Source organism: Macaca mulatta, chromosome 5, assembly GCF_049350105.2.
Source record: "Macaca mulatta isolate MMU2019108-1 chromosome 5, T2T-MMU8v2.0, whole genome shotgun sequence".
Lineage (NCBI taxonomy): Eukaryota > Metazoa > Chordata > Mammalia > Primates > Cercopithecidae > Macaca > Macaca mulatta.
Genome location: NC_133410.1, coordinates 41,269,137 through 41,282,722, shown reverse-complemented (window position 1 = coordinate 41,282,722; position 13,586 = coordinate 41,269,137). Strand labels below are relative to the sequence as shown.

Sequence of the window (13,586 nt, the reverse complement as noted above, 5' to 3'; positions counted from 1 at the left end):
GCCCAAAATCTCCTTAAGCTAATAAGCAACTTCAACAAAGTCTCAGGATAGAAAAATCAATGTGCAAAAATCACAAGCGTTCCTATATACCAATAACAGACAGAGAGCCAAATCATGAGTGAACTCCCATTTACAATTGCTTCAAAGAGAATAAAATACCTAGGAATCCAACTTACAAGGGACGTGAAGGACCTCTTCAAGGAGAACTAAAAAACACTGTTCAACAAGATAAAAGAGGACACAAACAAATGGAAGAACATACCATGCTCATGGATAGGAAGAATCAATATTGTGAAAACGGCCATACTGCCCAAGTTAATTTATAGATTCACTGCCATCCCCATCAAACTACCAATGACTTTCTTCACAGAATTGGAAAAAACTACTTTAAATTTCATATGGAACCAAAAAAGAGCCCGCATTGCCAAGACAATCCTAAGCCAAAAGAACAAAGCTAGAGGCATCCCCCTACCTGACTTCAAACTAACTACAAGGCTACAGTAACCAAAACAGCATGGTACTGGTACCAAAACAGAGATATAGACCAATGGAACAGAACAGAGCCCTCAGAAATAATACCACACATCTAAAACCATCTGATCTTTGATAAACCTGACAAACACAAGAAATGGGAAAGGATTCCCTATTTAATAAATGGTGCTGGGAAAACTGGCTAGCCATATGTAGAAAGCTGACACTGGATCCCTTCCTTACACCTTATACAAAAATTAATTCAAGATGGATTAGAGACTTAAATGTTAGGCCTAAAACCATAAAAACCCTAGAAGAAACCTAGGCAATATCATTCAGGACATAGGCATGGGCAAGGACTTCATGACTAGAACACCAAAAGCAATGGGAACAAAAGCCAGAATTGACAAATGGGATCTAATTAAACTAAACAGCTTCTGCACAGCAAAAGAAACTACCATCAGAGTGAACAGGCAACCTACAGAATGGGAGAAAATTTTTGCAATCTACCCATTCTACCCATCTGACAAAGGGCTAATATCCAGAACCCACAAAGAATTCAAACAAATCTACAAAAAAAAAATCAAACAACCCCATCAAAAGTGGGCAAAGGATATGAACAGACTATTCTCAAAAGAAGACATTTATGCAGCCAACGTACACATGAAAAAATGCTCATCATCACTGGCCATCAGAGAAATGCAAATCAAAACCACAATGAGAGATACCATCTCACACCAGTTAGAATGGCGATCATTAAAAAGTCAGGAAACAGCAGATGCTGGAGAGGATGTGGAGAAATAGGAACACTTTTACACTGTTGGTGGGACTGCAAACTAGTTCAACCATTGTGGAAGACAGTGTGGTGATTCCTCAAGGATCTAGAACTAGAAATACCATTTGACCTAGCCATCCCATTACTGGACATATACCCAAAGGATTATAAATCATGCTTCTATAAAGACAAAGCACGAGTATGTTTGTTGCAGCACTATTCACAATAGCAAAGACTTGGAACCAACCCACATGTCCATCAATGATAGACTGGATTAAGAAAATGTGGCACATATACACCATGGAATACTATGTAGCCATAAAAAAGGATGAGTTCATGTCCTTTGTAGGGACATGGATGAAACTAGAAACCATCATTCTCAGCAAACTATCGCAAGGACAGAAAACCAAATACCACATGTTCTCACTCATAGGTGGGAACTGAACAATGAGAACACTTGGACACAGGAAGGGGAACATGACACACCGAGGCCTGTCGTGGGGTGGGAGGAGGGGGAAGGGATGGCATTGGGGGATATACCTAATGTAAATGAAAAGTTGACGGGTGCAGCACAACAACATGGCACATATATACATATGTAACAAATCTGCACATTGTGCACATGTACCCTAGAATGTAAAGTATAATTAAAAAAAAGAGTGATAACCATAATAGATTAAAACACATTGATATATTTTTTTAAAATGCTCATTGATGGGCCATTATCTTTGAAAGAGCAAAAATAAATAAATAAATAAACCATGCCAGTTTTATTCCCATTGAATATTTATACCTTGGACAGCAAACCCTGCTCACATAAATTACAAAACAGATATGATAAAACATGGGTTGAAAAACGACCAGAGTATGCACCTATACTACTGTACACTAAATAAAATACAGGAGGCAATACTTAGAGGCCAGAAACACTCCTTACAAGTCACTTATGGAATCATAATTTACAGAAAAAATTAGCACATCTCAAGGCTCAATTTTTCTTGTCACTTACAGTAGAATATTTTGTTGCTATTGCTACTAACTACATTCTAACCGATTAAATGCAGAAAGCAAGTGTAAAGCACATAGATTATGCTTTAAGTGTAGGTCCCATACGTATGACAGTTTGTTCAAGACTAACAGGTTTTTGCATCTTTTTTAAAACTATTAAATGGCTAGTGGGAAAGATTTGTGCTTGTGATCAGCTCTTAACTTCAATTTTTACATCAAGGGATTCCTGAAAACCATCTTTCTCACTGTGCCCAATGTTCTCACCATACACTTTACACTCTATGCAAATTTCAGTGTCCATGGTAAGGTTGGTGAACTGTACAGCAAGGAGGGGATGCAGGTATTTGGGCTGCAGGAGTTTGCCATAGCAGAGATAATTCTGCAGAGGAAAACCAAGGTAGGTGTCCAGTCCAAAATACTCCACATTTCCATCTTTATCCTTATCTTCATCTCACTAGCCAGTGCACTGAACAGGAAAGACATACTCATTATACTTCATCACTGGGTAACTCCCCAAGGACTCACTCTCGGGAGGCTTAGGTTTAAAGCCTAGAACTTGCTTGAGCTTTATAACAACACATAGTTTTGTAGCCATAAGTTTCGTCATTTAATCCAGAGCAATTTCCCAGCCACTCAAGCTTGAATCTGCAGAACTTTCGCTCACCTCATTCATGATTAAAGTCTCCTTGTTCTTTGGGTTCACTGGGCACATTGTCACAATCTTCAAAAATCAAGTCATCCTTCTGGGCTGAATCTTTGTACTTTTCCAGGAACCTAACTACGTTCAGCACATATGCCTCACAGTGCTTGGGATCATTAGGATGAAAGGCAGTTTCAGTCTTCTGGATCTGAGATATCTGTGTTAATCCTGGTGGGGTCCTGATATGTGGTCCTGATATGTGGGCTTAAGTTCACTGATGGTGAGCAGCACCACTTGGATGATTCCGATGAAGATGCCATCCAGGCAGCCATAACATATTATGTAGAACAGAAGGATCTTAAACCAACTGCCACCAGTCCTGCCCCAAAACTTGAGTTCCAGATGAATTTCTTCCAACTGCCCTCCTTCTTGGCTTTCCTGCAGGTCATGGCAACGGTGGGTCAGCAGCTGCCGCAGTCGGAAGGGCAGGTGGCTTCGGGACGCACCCTGGCGTTCTCTGAGGCGTTGCTAGTTGTCTCTGGCCTGGCTCTCCACAGACAGGACATGCCACTGCCGCTGCGGATCTGAGTGCTTCTGTTAAACTTCTAACAGCATGGGAAGTACATAAAGCTGACTGACGTTACTTTAATTCAAACAATGAATCTACTGTTGAAATGACTTTATAGCAGAGTAAGTTTTGTATTTAAACACTGCTTTCCCCTATAATTTTATATTGAATGCATTAAGAAACATAAGGTCTGCAGCAAAAACTAATTTTCTAAGCCATTCAGTGTTTGATAATAGTGGTTGACAGGTAGGTCTTCTTATTCAGAAAAATTTGTTTTGAATTTTTCAATCCTGAGCTCAAAAAATGGCAGTAAAACTGCTAAACCATTGAAATGCAGTGTAGATGGACAAGTCAGGATAATCAGCTTCTATTTCTTTCAGTGGTTAAGTCCACAAGTTCAAAGGTGATACTACTGGTTCAATAGCAAACAAGAGATTTAAGTATTTTCCACAAAGTTCCTACTCATGACAAATATTTTCTGCGAAGTATCTACCGATGAAAAGGCTTTCAACATCTTATGTTTTCACAAGCTTTATAAATTTGTCCAACTAAGGCTTTTTCTGCTCTACACATATTTTTACCACCACTGTCTAAGACATCTTAGCAGATTCCACATCAGGTTTACCGAATTAGTATTTTCACATCTTCTTTGAAAATATTCTTGTATGGCTGGGCGCAGTGGCTCACACCTGTAATCCCAGCACTTTGAGAGGACGAGGTGGGAGGATCACAAGGTCAGGAGATCGAGACCATCCTGACTAACATGGTGAAACCCCGTCTCTACTAAAAATACAAAAAAAAAAATTAGCTGGGCATGGTGGCACACACCTGTAATCCCAGCTACTCGGGAAGCTGAGGCAGGAGAATCGCTTGAACCCAGGAGGTGGAGGTTGCAGTGAGCTGGGATCATGCCACTGCACTCCAGCCTGGCGACACAGCGAGACTCTGTCTCAAAAAAAAAAAATTCTTGCCTGTGGTTGTTCCACACAGACTATTCACAAAGGGTAATTCTTCAGTCTCTTCAAACTCAGCACTCACTCCTCAAATAGTATTGGTACATAGGTCAACTTATCAAGAGCCAAGGAATATCATTCAAAATCATTTGCCTTGCTTTTTAATTGACTACTGATGTCTGTCCCCAGTGTCCTCAACTCTTGAAGCAACTAGTCTTGTCTAAAGACCACTGTACTGGATATATTTCTTCAGCTGCTCAAATTAAACAGGACTTAATTTACCTGTCATTAGAAAACTACTTTCTTTGCTTGACTAATAAGCCACTCAGAAATCACAACTTTGGTTGCAGCCTCATTTTCATTTTCTATTTTTGTTAACAAATTCTGCTGTAATAGATTCCATCTTAAATTTTCTAGTTTTTCTGACTATTACACTCCTGTGAATTAGGAATACTGTCATGATTGATTAATCTGGTAATGTCAACATATATTATATTCTTTTAACTCAGCTATGGTGTCACTGCATAGTAGACACAGTACTTTGCCATCTAATTCAATAAAAAATAATCCATGCTCAACTGTGACTTAAAAGCACAACACTAGATGACTACTTTTCTTACTCACCAGATAGGTATGCACTCATACTAAAAAAAAAAAAAGAGGTCATGTACAAGGATACCTATGACATTTGAAATACTATTGAATTATAACTGTTACTGAATTATAGTATACTGAGCAGCAGTGCAAAGTGACAGGAGCACCACATGTGGTCTCTGTTGGAGCTACTCAACTCTGCTGTTGATATGCAAAGGCAGCCATAGACAATAGGTAAATAAAAGATCATGGTTACATCTCAATAAAATTTTATTTGTGGACTCTGAAATTTAAATTTCATTTAATTTTCATCTGTCACAAAATATTGTTATTCTTTTGCTTTTTTGTCAGTCATTAAAATATGAAAACCACTCTTGGCTTATAAACTATACATAAACAGGCGGTGGACCAGATTTGTTCATGGGCCATAGTTTGCCGACTCTGGCTACTGAAGACAGATTCCGTAACACCAGCAAAAGTTATTTATTAAGAGCCAGGGACATAGGTTGTTGTAAGCTATCTAGGAAGCCATCCTCTATTAAAATTGATTACACTAAAATCCAAAACTATAAACAAAAAAACTCCACAGAGTTGACAGGCAATTTTAGAATTAGACTTGCTAGAAATAAACAATATGTGGACACTGACCCTGATGTAGAATGCCGAAGGAACCGTTATGCTCTCTTTGGTTAAAGCGCCTTAGGTTAAAAATAGGGTGGTAAGAAAGATTAAAATGAGCTGGCAGTCAGTTCATGTTGGAAAAACTAAATTGCAATGCACTGTCAAGAAACCAAAAGAGAAGGTGAAAAAAAAAAAGGAACAAACTTAGGGCTTTCAACAGCCATGCAAGGCAAACTCTATTAACTTCTCAAACCCTAAGCAAGTGCAGTCCCTTTCTAATACTAATAAAAATCGTCTACGGTCATACCACCCTGAACGCGCCCGATCTCGTCTAATACTAATAAAAATCAGTGTCGTTGATAAGAAGTATAAACACTAAAAAATAAATTGTTCTATCAAATCAGAAAAGGGAATAACAGCAATCATACTGTTCTGAGAAACCCTCACGATGCTCAATAAAATCTCTTAGTCATTTAACAGATAAAGTTGGCCTGATTATCAAAGAAAAATATGTATACATTTTTCATAAATACTAGCACATAGATCTCTACTTTAATCCTGACACATTACCATATATAAGTGCCCAAGAGTAAAAGAACTATATAACTGCACTGGCAATATCTAATTCCCCAATGGAATATGCCCTATCTGATTGTATCCCATATTAGCACCTATATTACCTATAAAGAAACTCAATGGAAACCATTAACTGAATAGTATATCAGAATTTCCAGGACTACCTGTCCCCGGTATGTATTTCTTCCATTGAAACTAAATACTTCACTTCTGTTAATTTAAGTGCAGTTCTCTTTAGCATATCTGTGGATAAAGATAGTCAGCTAGGCATGGTGGCACACACCTGTAGTCCTGGCTACTCAGGACGCTGAGGCAGGATGATCACTTGAGCCCAGGAGTTCAAGGCTATAATTCACTATGATTGCACCTGAGAATAGCCACTGTATTCCAGCCTGGGCAACACAGTGAGACCCCATCTCTTAAAAAAAAAAAAAAAAAAAAGATAATCAACAACTTTTTCTGATGCCAAAAATCCTTTGATACTAGGATTCACTGTCTCCTTCAAACTTTTAAAAATGCCAAACCAATGATTTAAAAAACTTGGATTTTACAAGGAAAACTATACTTATTCAACATCTAGATGATTTAATATTATATATTCCAGGTCACAAGAATCTCAAACATACTCCTTATTCCTCCTGACTAGATTAGCTGAAAAGAGACACGCCATTTTCAATTTTGCCAAGAAAGGAATCATCAACAGAAGGTCAATCACTTTCTTTGTCAGAATTAAAGCTATTCGAGAACATCCTAGATCTTCAACTAAAGGGCAAATGAGAGGATTATTAAGACTGACAGCTTACTACCGGCAATGGATAGTTAACTCTTCTAAAACAGTTCAAACAACACCATCACATGAACTGACTAAAACAGACATCCTGACCTTTTAATATATACTGGAATATTTATAAATAAAATGATACAATGTCTGGACCTGGTTTCAAAGTAATCCAGTAGAATGAAGGTTAGTGAAAGGGATATACATTAAACAAGGCTGGCCATGTGTTGATAGCTGTAAAGCCAGATGATGGGCATTAAAAGGTTATTATACTTTTCTCTGCGCTTCCGAATATGTTTGAAATTTCCCTACTAAAAAGAGGCGAAACCAAATTTCAAGATAGACTGTTAGAAAATATTTAGAACAAATAAAACTAACGTGGTTAGATTTTGGTTAAAATCCACCAAACACTTATTTAAATCAATTTTAAAAGACACACAATCTAATAGAAAAGTGAACAAAATATATAAAAATTATTACAGAAGAACTAAGAAAAACCAATACACATAGAAGATAATCAACCTCAGTAGCAGTCAGAGATATTCAAAATTAAACGAGGTACCATCTATTGCCCATCAAATACACAAAAAAGTTAAAATCTTGTTAATATCCAGCATGGGCAAGGGTATGAAAAAACAGTCACACTCATACACTGTGATTGTAAATGTAAACTGGTACCATATTTCCTTCAGAGAGTAATTCTTTAGGATCTATCAAATTTTTAAATACCTATGCCATTTGATCCTAAAATTATACTACTAACAACTCAATCCTATGTAAATATTCACAATTATCTAACATGTTAAAAAATTAGAATATTTATTGATGTATTCTTTGTAACAGTGAAAAACTGAAGAACATAAATCTTGCTACATCCATATAATGGGGTACTATACAACTGCTGAAAAGAATGAGGTAGATTTCTATACGTAGATATGGAAAACGGTTATGATTACACCACTATATAAAGAGTAAGATGTACAACAATATGTATAGTATCATCCCAGTTATGTCTTTGTTGCCCAGGGTGGTCTCAAACTCCTGGGCTCAAGTGATCCTCCCACCTCAGCCTCCTGAGTAGCTGGGATTACAGGCAAGTAGCTGGGACTACAGACATGTGCCACCACACCTGGCTCCTAAGAGTCTTACTTGCATATACATTTCAAACACCAAGTACAGCTTCTTGTTCATAGTGGGTACTGGATAAATACCTGCTGAATTAATTAATGTAGCTGAGTTAATAGACCTTTCTATAAAAAAGCAATTGCTATGATGTGGCTCTGTGTCCACACCCAAGTCTCATCTCGAATTATAATAGCCATAATCACCACGTACTGAGGACAGGACATGGTGGGAAGTGACTGGATCATGGGGATGGTCTCCCCCATACTGTTCTTGCGATACTTAGTTCTCGAGATGTGATGGTTTTATAAGTGTTTGACGGTTCCTCTTACACATAAGCTGTCTCTCGCCTGACACCATGTTAAGACGTGCCTGCTTCTCCTAGTGCCATGATTGTAAGCTTCCTAAGGCCTCTCCAGTTATGTGGAACTGTGAGTCAGTTAAATCTCCTTTGTTTATAAACTACCCAGTCTTGGGTAGTATCTTTGTAGCAGTGTGAAAATAGACTAATACAGCAATTACTTCCTATTCTATCACTTTTATAACAAGCATAATCTTCAAATCAGATCATAAGTTCTGATAGTTATATGTCTTATAAAAATGATAAACTGTAGCTTCTCTTCCTCTCATCATCTTCAAAAAGCTATACGGGAGAAAACAAAAACACAGTTCCTGTTTTTGTGAAATAATTGAATCCCAAAACGGAAACTAGTATTTGCTGGAAGCAACAGAGCCTAGGCCAACAGGTATGCTAGCACTAGAGAGTTCTTACAGGCACAGTTCTCACCTACAAGTTACTTTTCAACTAACTTGACTTCAAATTGAATATACTTACTTTCTCTGTATTCTATTTCTGCTTCCTTACGCAATTTTTTCTCTCTGGCAAGAGCTTCAGGGCTTCCCCAAACTTCCAAAGATCTGTCATACACACATGGTCACCACAATGAATAATTTTAATGACTTACTGACATCACATTTAAATCTAAATTCTCTAGTGAGAATCTTACAACAAAGCATAAGGTGCTTTCAGAGAAATATAAAGAACTTAAGGAACTTTTCCAAATGAAATCTAAACAATTAGAATAAATTCAACAGCAAATTTTCTTACACATTATGACATATATTTAGTTGATGAGTACATATTAGTAACTCACAAATATACAAATTTGCAAATACAAAAATATTGTTTTTAAAAAGTCATTTAAAAAATTCTGAATCTGTCTAAAATCTATTTTTATTAATCCAAAATTTGGCTTGCACTTTTATTCTGAAAGAACTATGTTCTTACTTTGCCTCCACATCTGATCTCAAGTATACAGTAAAAGACTCAGTATCTTCATGGGGACTTCGTCGTCTGATTTTTCGAAGTTGTTCTAGATCACTAGAGAAAGAAACATGTTGAATTCATTCAGACAAAGTGCATATAGTTTATATACTTAAAGAGGATTACTAAGGGCAGATAAAAGCAACAACACTGATCCCCATCTTAGAGGAATAGAGATGTGAATGGCTTTTAAAGATCTGTTTAAAGATGACATTTTGTATACAAAAAATATTCTACAGACGGTGAAAAAAAATTACTCTTGATGCTCAGTGTAGACACTACAATATAATATGTAGAGATTCAATTCCCTCACCAATGCTTATATTTTTATCTGCTATGGGCACACCACTGCCATCTCTAATATACGGGAAAAAAAGTGAAAAGTTAGGTAATGCATGGGGGCTCACTGCCAGCACTTTGGGAAGCCAAGGCAGGTGGATCACCTGAGGTCAGGAGTTCGAGATCAGCCTGCTCAACATGGTGAAACCCCGTCTCCACTAAAAAAAATACAAAAATTAGCTGGGTGTAGTGGTGCCTGCCTGTAGTCCCAGCTACTCAGGAGGCTGAGGCAGGAGAATCGCTTGAACCCGGGAAGCAGAGGTTACAGTGAGCCAAGATCATGCCACTGTACTTCAGCCTGGAGACAAAGCAAGACTCCGTCTCAAAAAAAAAAAAAAAGTGAAAAATAGGCAAGGTGTGGTAGCTCACACCTGTAATCCCAGCACTTTGGGAGGCTGAGATGGGTGGATCACTTGATGTCAGGAGTTCGAGACTAGCCTGTGCAACCTGCAAAACCCCGTCTCTACAAAAAATACAAAAATTAGCCAGGCGTGGTGGCACACAGCAGTAGTCCCAGCTACTCAGGAGGCTGAGGTCAGAGAATCACTGGAGTCTAAGGAGGCAGAGGCTGCAGTGAGCCACGACTGTGCCACTGTACTCCAGCCTAGGCAGCAGAGTGAGACCCTGCCTCAAAAAAAAAAAAAAAAAAAAAAGAAGAAGAAAGAACATGGATTAGAATATCATCCCTCTACTTAAGAATTTAAGTTAAAAATTTACAGTCATTATTTGTTTATATGTAGATTAATACTAAGTGGTAATAGCTATTCAAAGGTATGAAGTCATAAAGAGTATATGTCAATTACATGTTATTTATTTCCCTTTCTCTTAAATTCTGAAAGGCTTATATATTCATCAAGTCACTGCTAAATAGTCATTCTGTATTTAATCATGGATCTTCCTATAGAAATTTTGTAAAAGCAATGAAATAACCTATAAATAAAAAGTCTGTGACTATATAATGTTATCAAGTTCTAGAAATTAAACCTAGATTTAAAAAACATCAATAGCCATCACATGTTAGTAAAAATGTATGGATCAGCTTTCAAAAGATACATATTCTAGTTCTCCCGGTCACTGACTCACTTAAATGAGCTGGGTCAATCACTAACATCTTATATTATGTTCATCCTGGCCTACTAAAGTGGAGACAGCAATGCCTAATCCACTTAATTCACAAAATTTTTGTGAGAACTAAATCAATATTATAATTGGTTGTTGATGTAATAGTTATAGAAGTTAAAAATTATAGGAATACCTATTTCTTGATATATACCAAAGTGGCTGTGACAATGAGGAAGACTGAAAAAAAGATCATCTGATTTCTCTAACTGGCACACAAAGGAGGGAGAAAAGTTTAAATTTGCGACTAACATAATTTCAATAAATATAAATATGAGAAATAAATAATGACAGATATTGGAAAATAGTAAAAATAACTTATACTCAACAGAAACCACAGTTGGGAGCATGAATATAAATTTAACTCTAAATTAAGTACTCAACTCTGCTGGCCAAAAAACCAAAAGAGTCAAACACACAAATATGCAAATAATCTTACTGAGAATTCTGTCACATATCAATGACTTAAAATTTAACTCCTAAGATTCTTATGTGATAGAGAGGTTTTGAAGAATTTACCATTGTGGGTTTAAGAAACTAAGAAAGACTAGAATTGGTAATGTTGGGGCAAGATTCAGTTTAGTTTGCTAACAATTTTTAACATTTTTGACTGAATAAAAATATTTCTCCATTTTAAGGAGCCAGTAGCAAATGTTCCATATATGGATGGTAGCAGGTAACACACTCTAATAAAGGAAAAGTTATTTAGATTATTTAGATACGGCACACGGCTACATTTTTTTTTTTAATTACCTGGATTTGAGGCAGAACTCATTTATTGCTCTGACTCCAGTGATGAAATTATTCTGAGTGTACTTTGATCCATACTCCCTTTTCTTAAGGACTGCTTTAACTAAACAAAAAACAGGAAAACACAATAAATATGCACATTGAAAATCACGTGTGAAGATGAATATAGGCTGATATTTAAGAGGCTTCACGAATTAATTTCACAGAAAACTGATCTTTTTCACCAAATGACATCAGAGAAAAAATTATCCAAGTGCAGAATAGGATGAAATTGCATTTGTAGCCATCTAGCTTTTGTCTCTATAGATCATCTATAACCGATGCCAAAATGTCAACCTCTGCCTAATGAACACCTTGAATAGGTATTACTGGTCTGTCTAAATAATATTAGTATAATTTAAATTGCTTAGGGTCTAAATGAAAATGAACTGAAGTTTCGATAAAAAATTACAGAATATTGGGAGGCTGAGGCGGGTGGATCACTTGAGGTCAGGAGTTTGAGACCAGCCTGGCCAACATGGTGAAACCCTCTCTCTACTAAAAAAATACAAAAATTGGCCAGGTGTGGTGGTAGTTGCCTGTAATCCCAGCTTCTCAGGAGGCTGAGGCATGAGAATCACTTGAACCTGGAAGGCAGAGGTGGCAGTGAGCCAGATCATGCCACTGTACTCCAGCCTGGGCTACAAAGTCAGACTCTGTCCAAAAAAAAAAAATTACAGAGTAGTTGAGTGCTTTTCAAATTGTGAGGTGAAATTAGCATTTCATACAAAGCAGAACTATAAAGTAATTAAAGACTATTACATATAAGTATTTTTTTGTGAAAACCTTTGTTTCATTTACATATACTAATTTATATGTATACTAGTTGCTAATTAGTGTTTCTTACGTGGGTTGCAGTCATAAAAGTTTAAAGCCACTAGATCATTTCACATAATGTAATACAACTAAAGAAAAGGATGGAATAATTTCATCAGTTAAAAATTACAAAAAAATTCATTACAGATTATAGGTTAAATATTGCCTTCTAATAAATTGTTTTCTATTGTCAAGTATCAAACTGCTCATAAAAAGGCCAGTGACACCAACACCAATACCAGTTTGGCATCAATTATAGTCTGTGAGTTAAAAATTACACAACATTGGTCTATGTTAATAAATCATTATAAGGTGAGACTTTTGGTCATATGATAGAGATAAATAAGCAAATACCTTAAGTGCAAGAGCAAAATAACAAACTCACGTGTTCTATTTCAAATTGTCACCTATTCACTTGTTCTATTCTCACATTTATTATTTCACAATTTTCTGTTCTACTTCCAAGTTGAAAGAGCAAATTCAGCCTAAGATTACCTATCACTACAGTGGGTAAAAAGACTCCTAAAATAATACATACTTACATTAAATGCACAAACATTGTGTAATAAGAATATTTCAAAAATAAAGTTCAATTAAAAAATCAAAACCTTATCTGAAAAAAATACATAAAGAAAATACAGTTTTTTTTTTTTGCATGAGTTTCAGGTCTCTAAACTGCCTTTTACATTTAAAAAAAGTTTTTTATTTTAAATGTCTTCCAAATAGCTAAAAAATCCTGGCCCAGGTTATTAATGATGAAGATGAGGATGATAATGATAATCACGGCTGCTATAACAACATTAGTTAATTGACTGTCTACCATGTGTTAATCAAAGTTACCCTAGAAAAGAAGTCTCATTTTCAAGCACCACGTTATAGGGGAGAAAACTAAGCCTCAGAGAAGTCAAGTAAATTGCTCAAGGTCAGCCAGTTGGTAAGAACTGGAGCCACAAATTTAGTTCAGTTTTGTCTGATGCCAAAGCCACAGTGCTATTAATGATAGAGTTGCTGCCTCCATGAAACAGCTGCTTTGGAGATGAGAACCATAGCCTGTTATACAGAAAAGAGCTACAAACGGGAATTCCTTCCATTT

The 13,586-nt window shown here is 36.5% G+C and overlaps 1 protein-coding gene and 1 pseudogene across 4 annotated transcripts in view; both read right to left on the bottom strand.

The window, feature by feature from the left end:
• SLC30A9 (solute carrier family 30 member 9) overlaps positions 1-13,586 on the bottom strand; it is a 104,403-nt gene that overhangs the window by 62,515 nt on the left and 28,302 nt on the right. For all 3 annotated transcript variants that reach the window (XR_013417830.1, XM_015138294.3, XM_078003364.1), the window contains exons 4-6: positions 11,642-11,741; positions 9,395-9,487; positions 8,942-9,024 (exon numbers count right to left, since the gene is read on the bottom strand). Coding sequence is in view for 2 of the 3 variants with exons in the window: in XM_015138294.3 (XP_014993780.1) it covers positions 8,942-9,024; positions 9,395-9,487; positions 11,642-11,741 (276 nt within the window). In the remaining variant the exon portion in view is untranslated. The remainder of the gene's footprint in view (positions 1-8,941; positions 9,025-9,394; positions 9,488-11,641; positions 11,742-13,586) is intronic.
• LOC100426600 (sodium/potassium-transporting ATPase subunit beta-1 pseudogene) lies at positions 2,015-3,478 on the bottom strand (annotated as a pseudogene). Its single transcript, XR_013417831.1, has one exon. The product of XR_013417831.1 is annotated as a sodium/potassium-transporting ATPase subunit beta-1 pseudogene (transcript).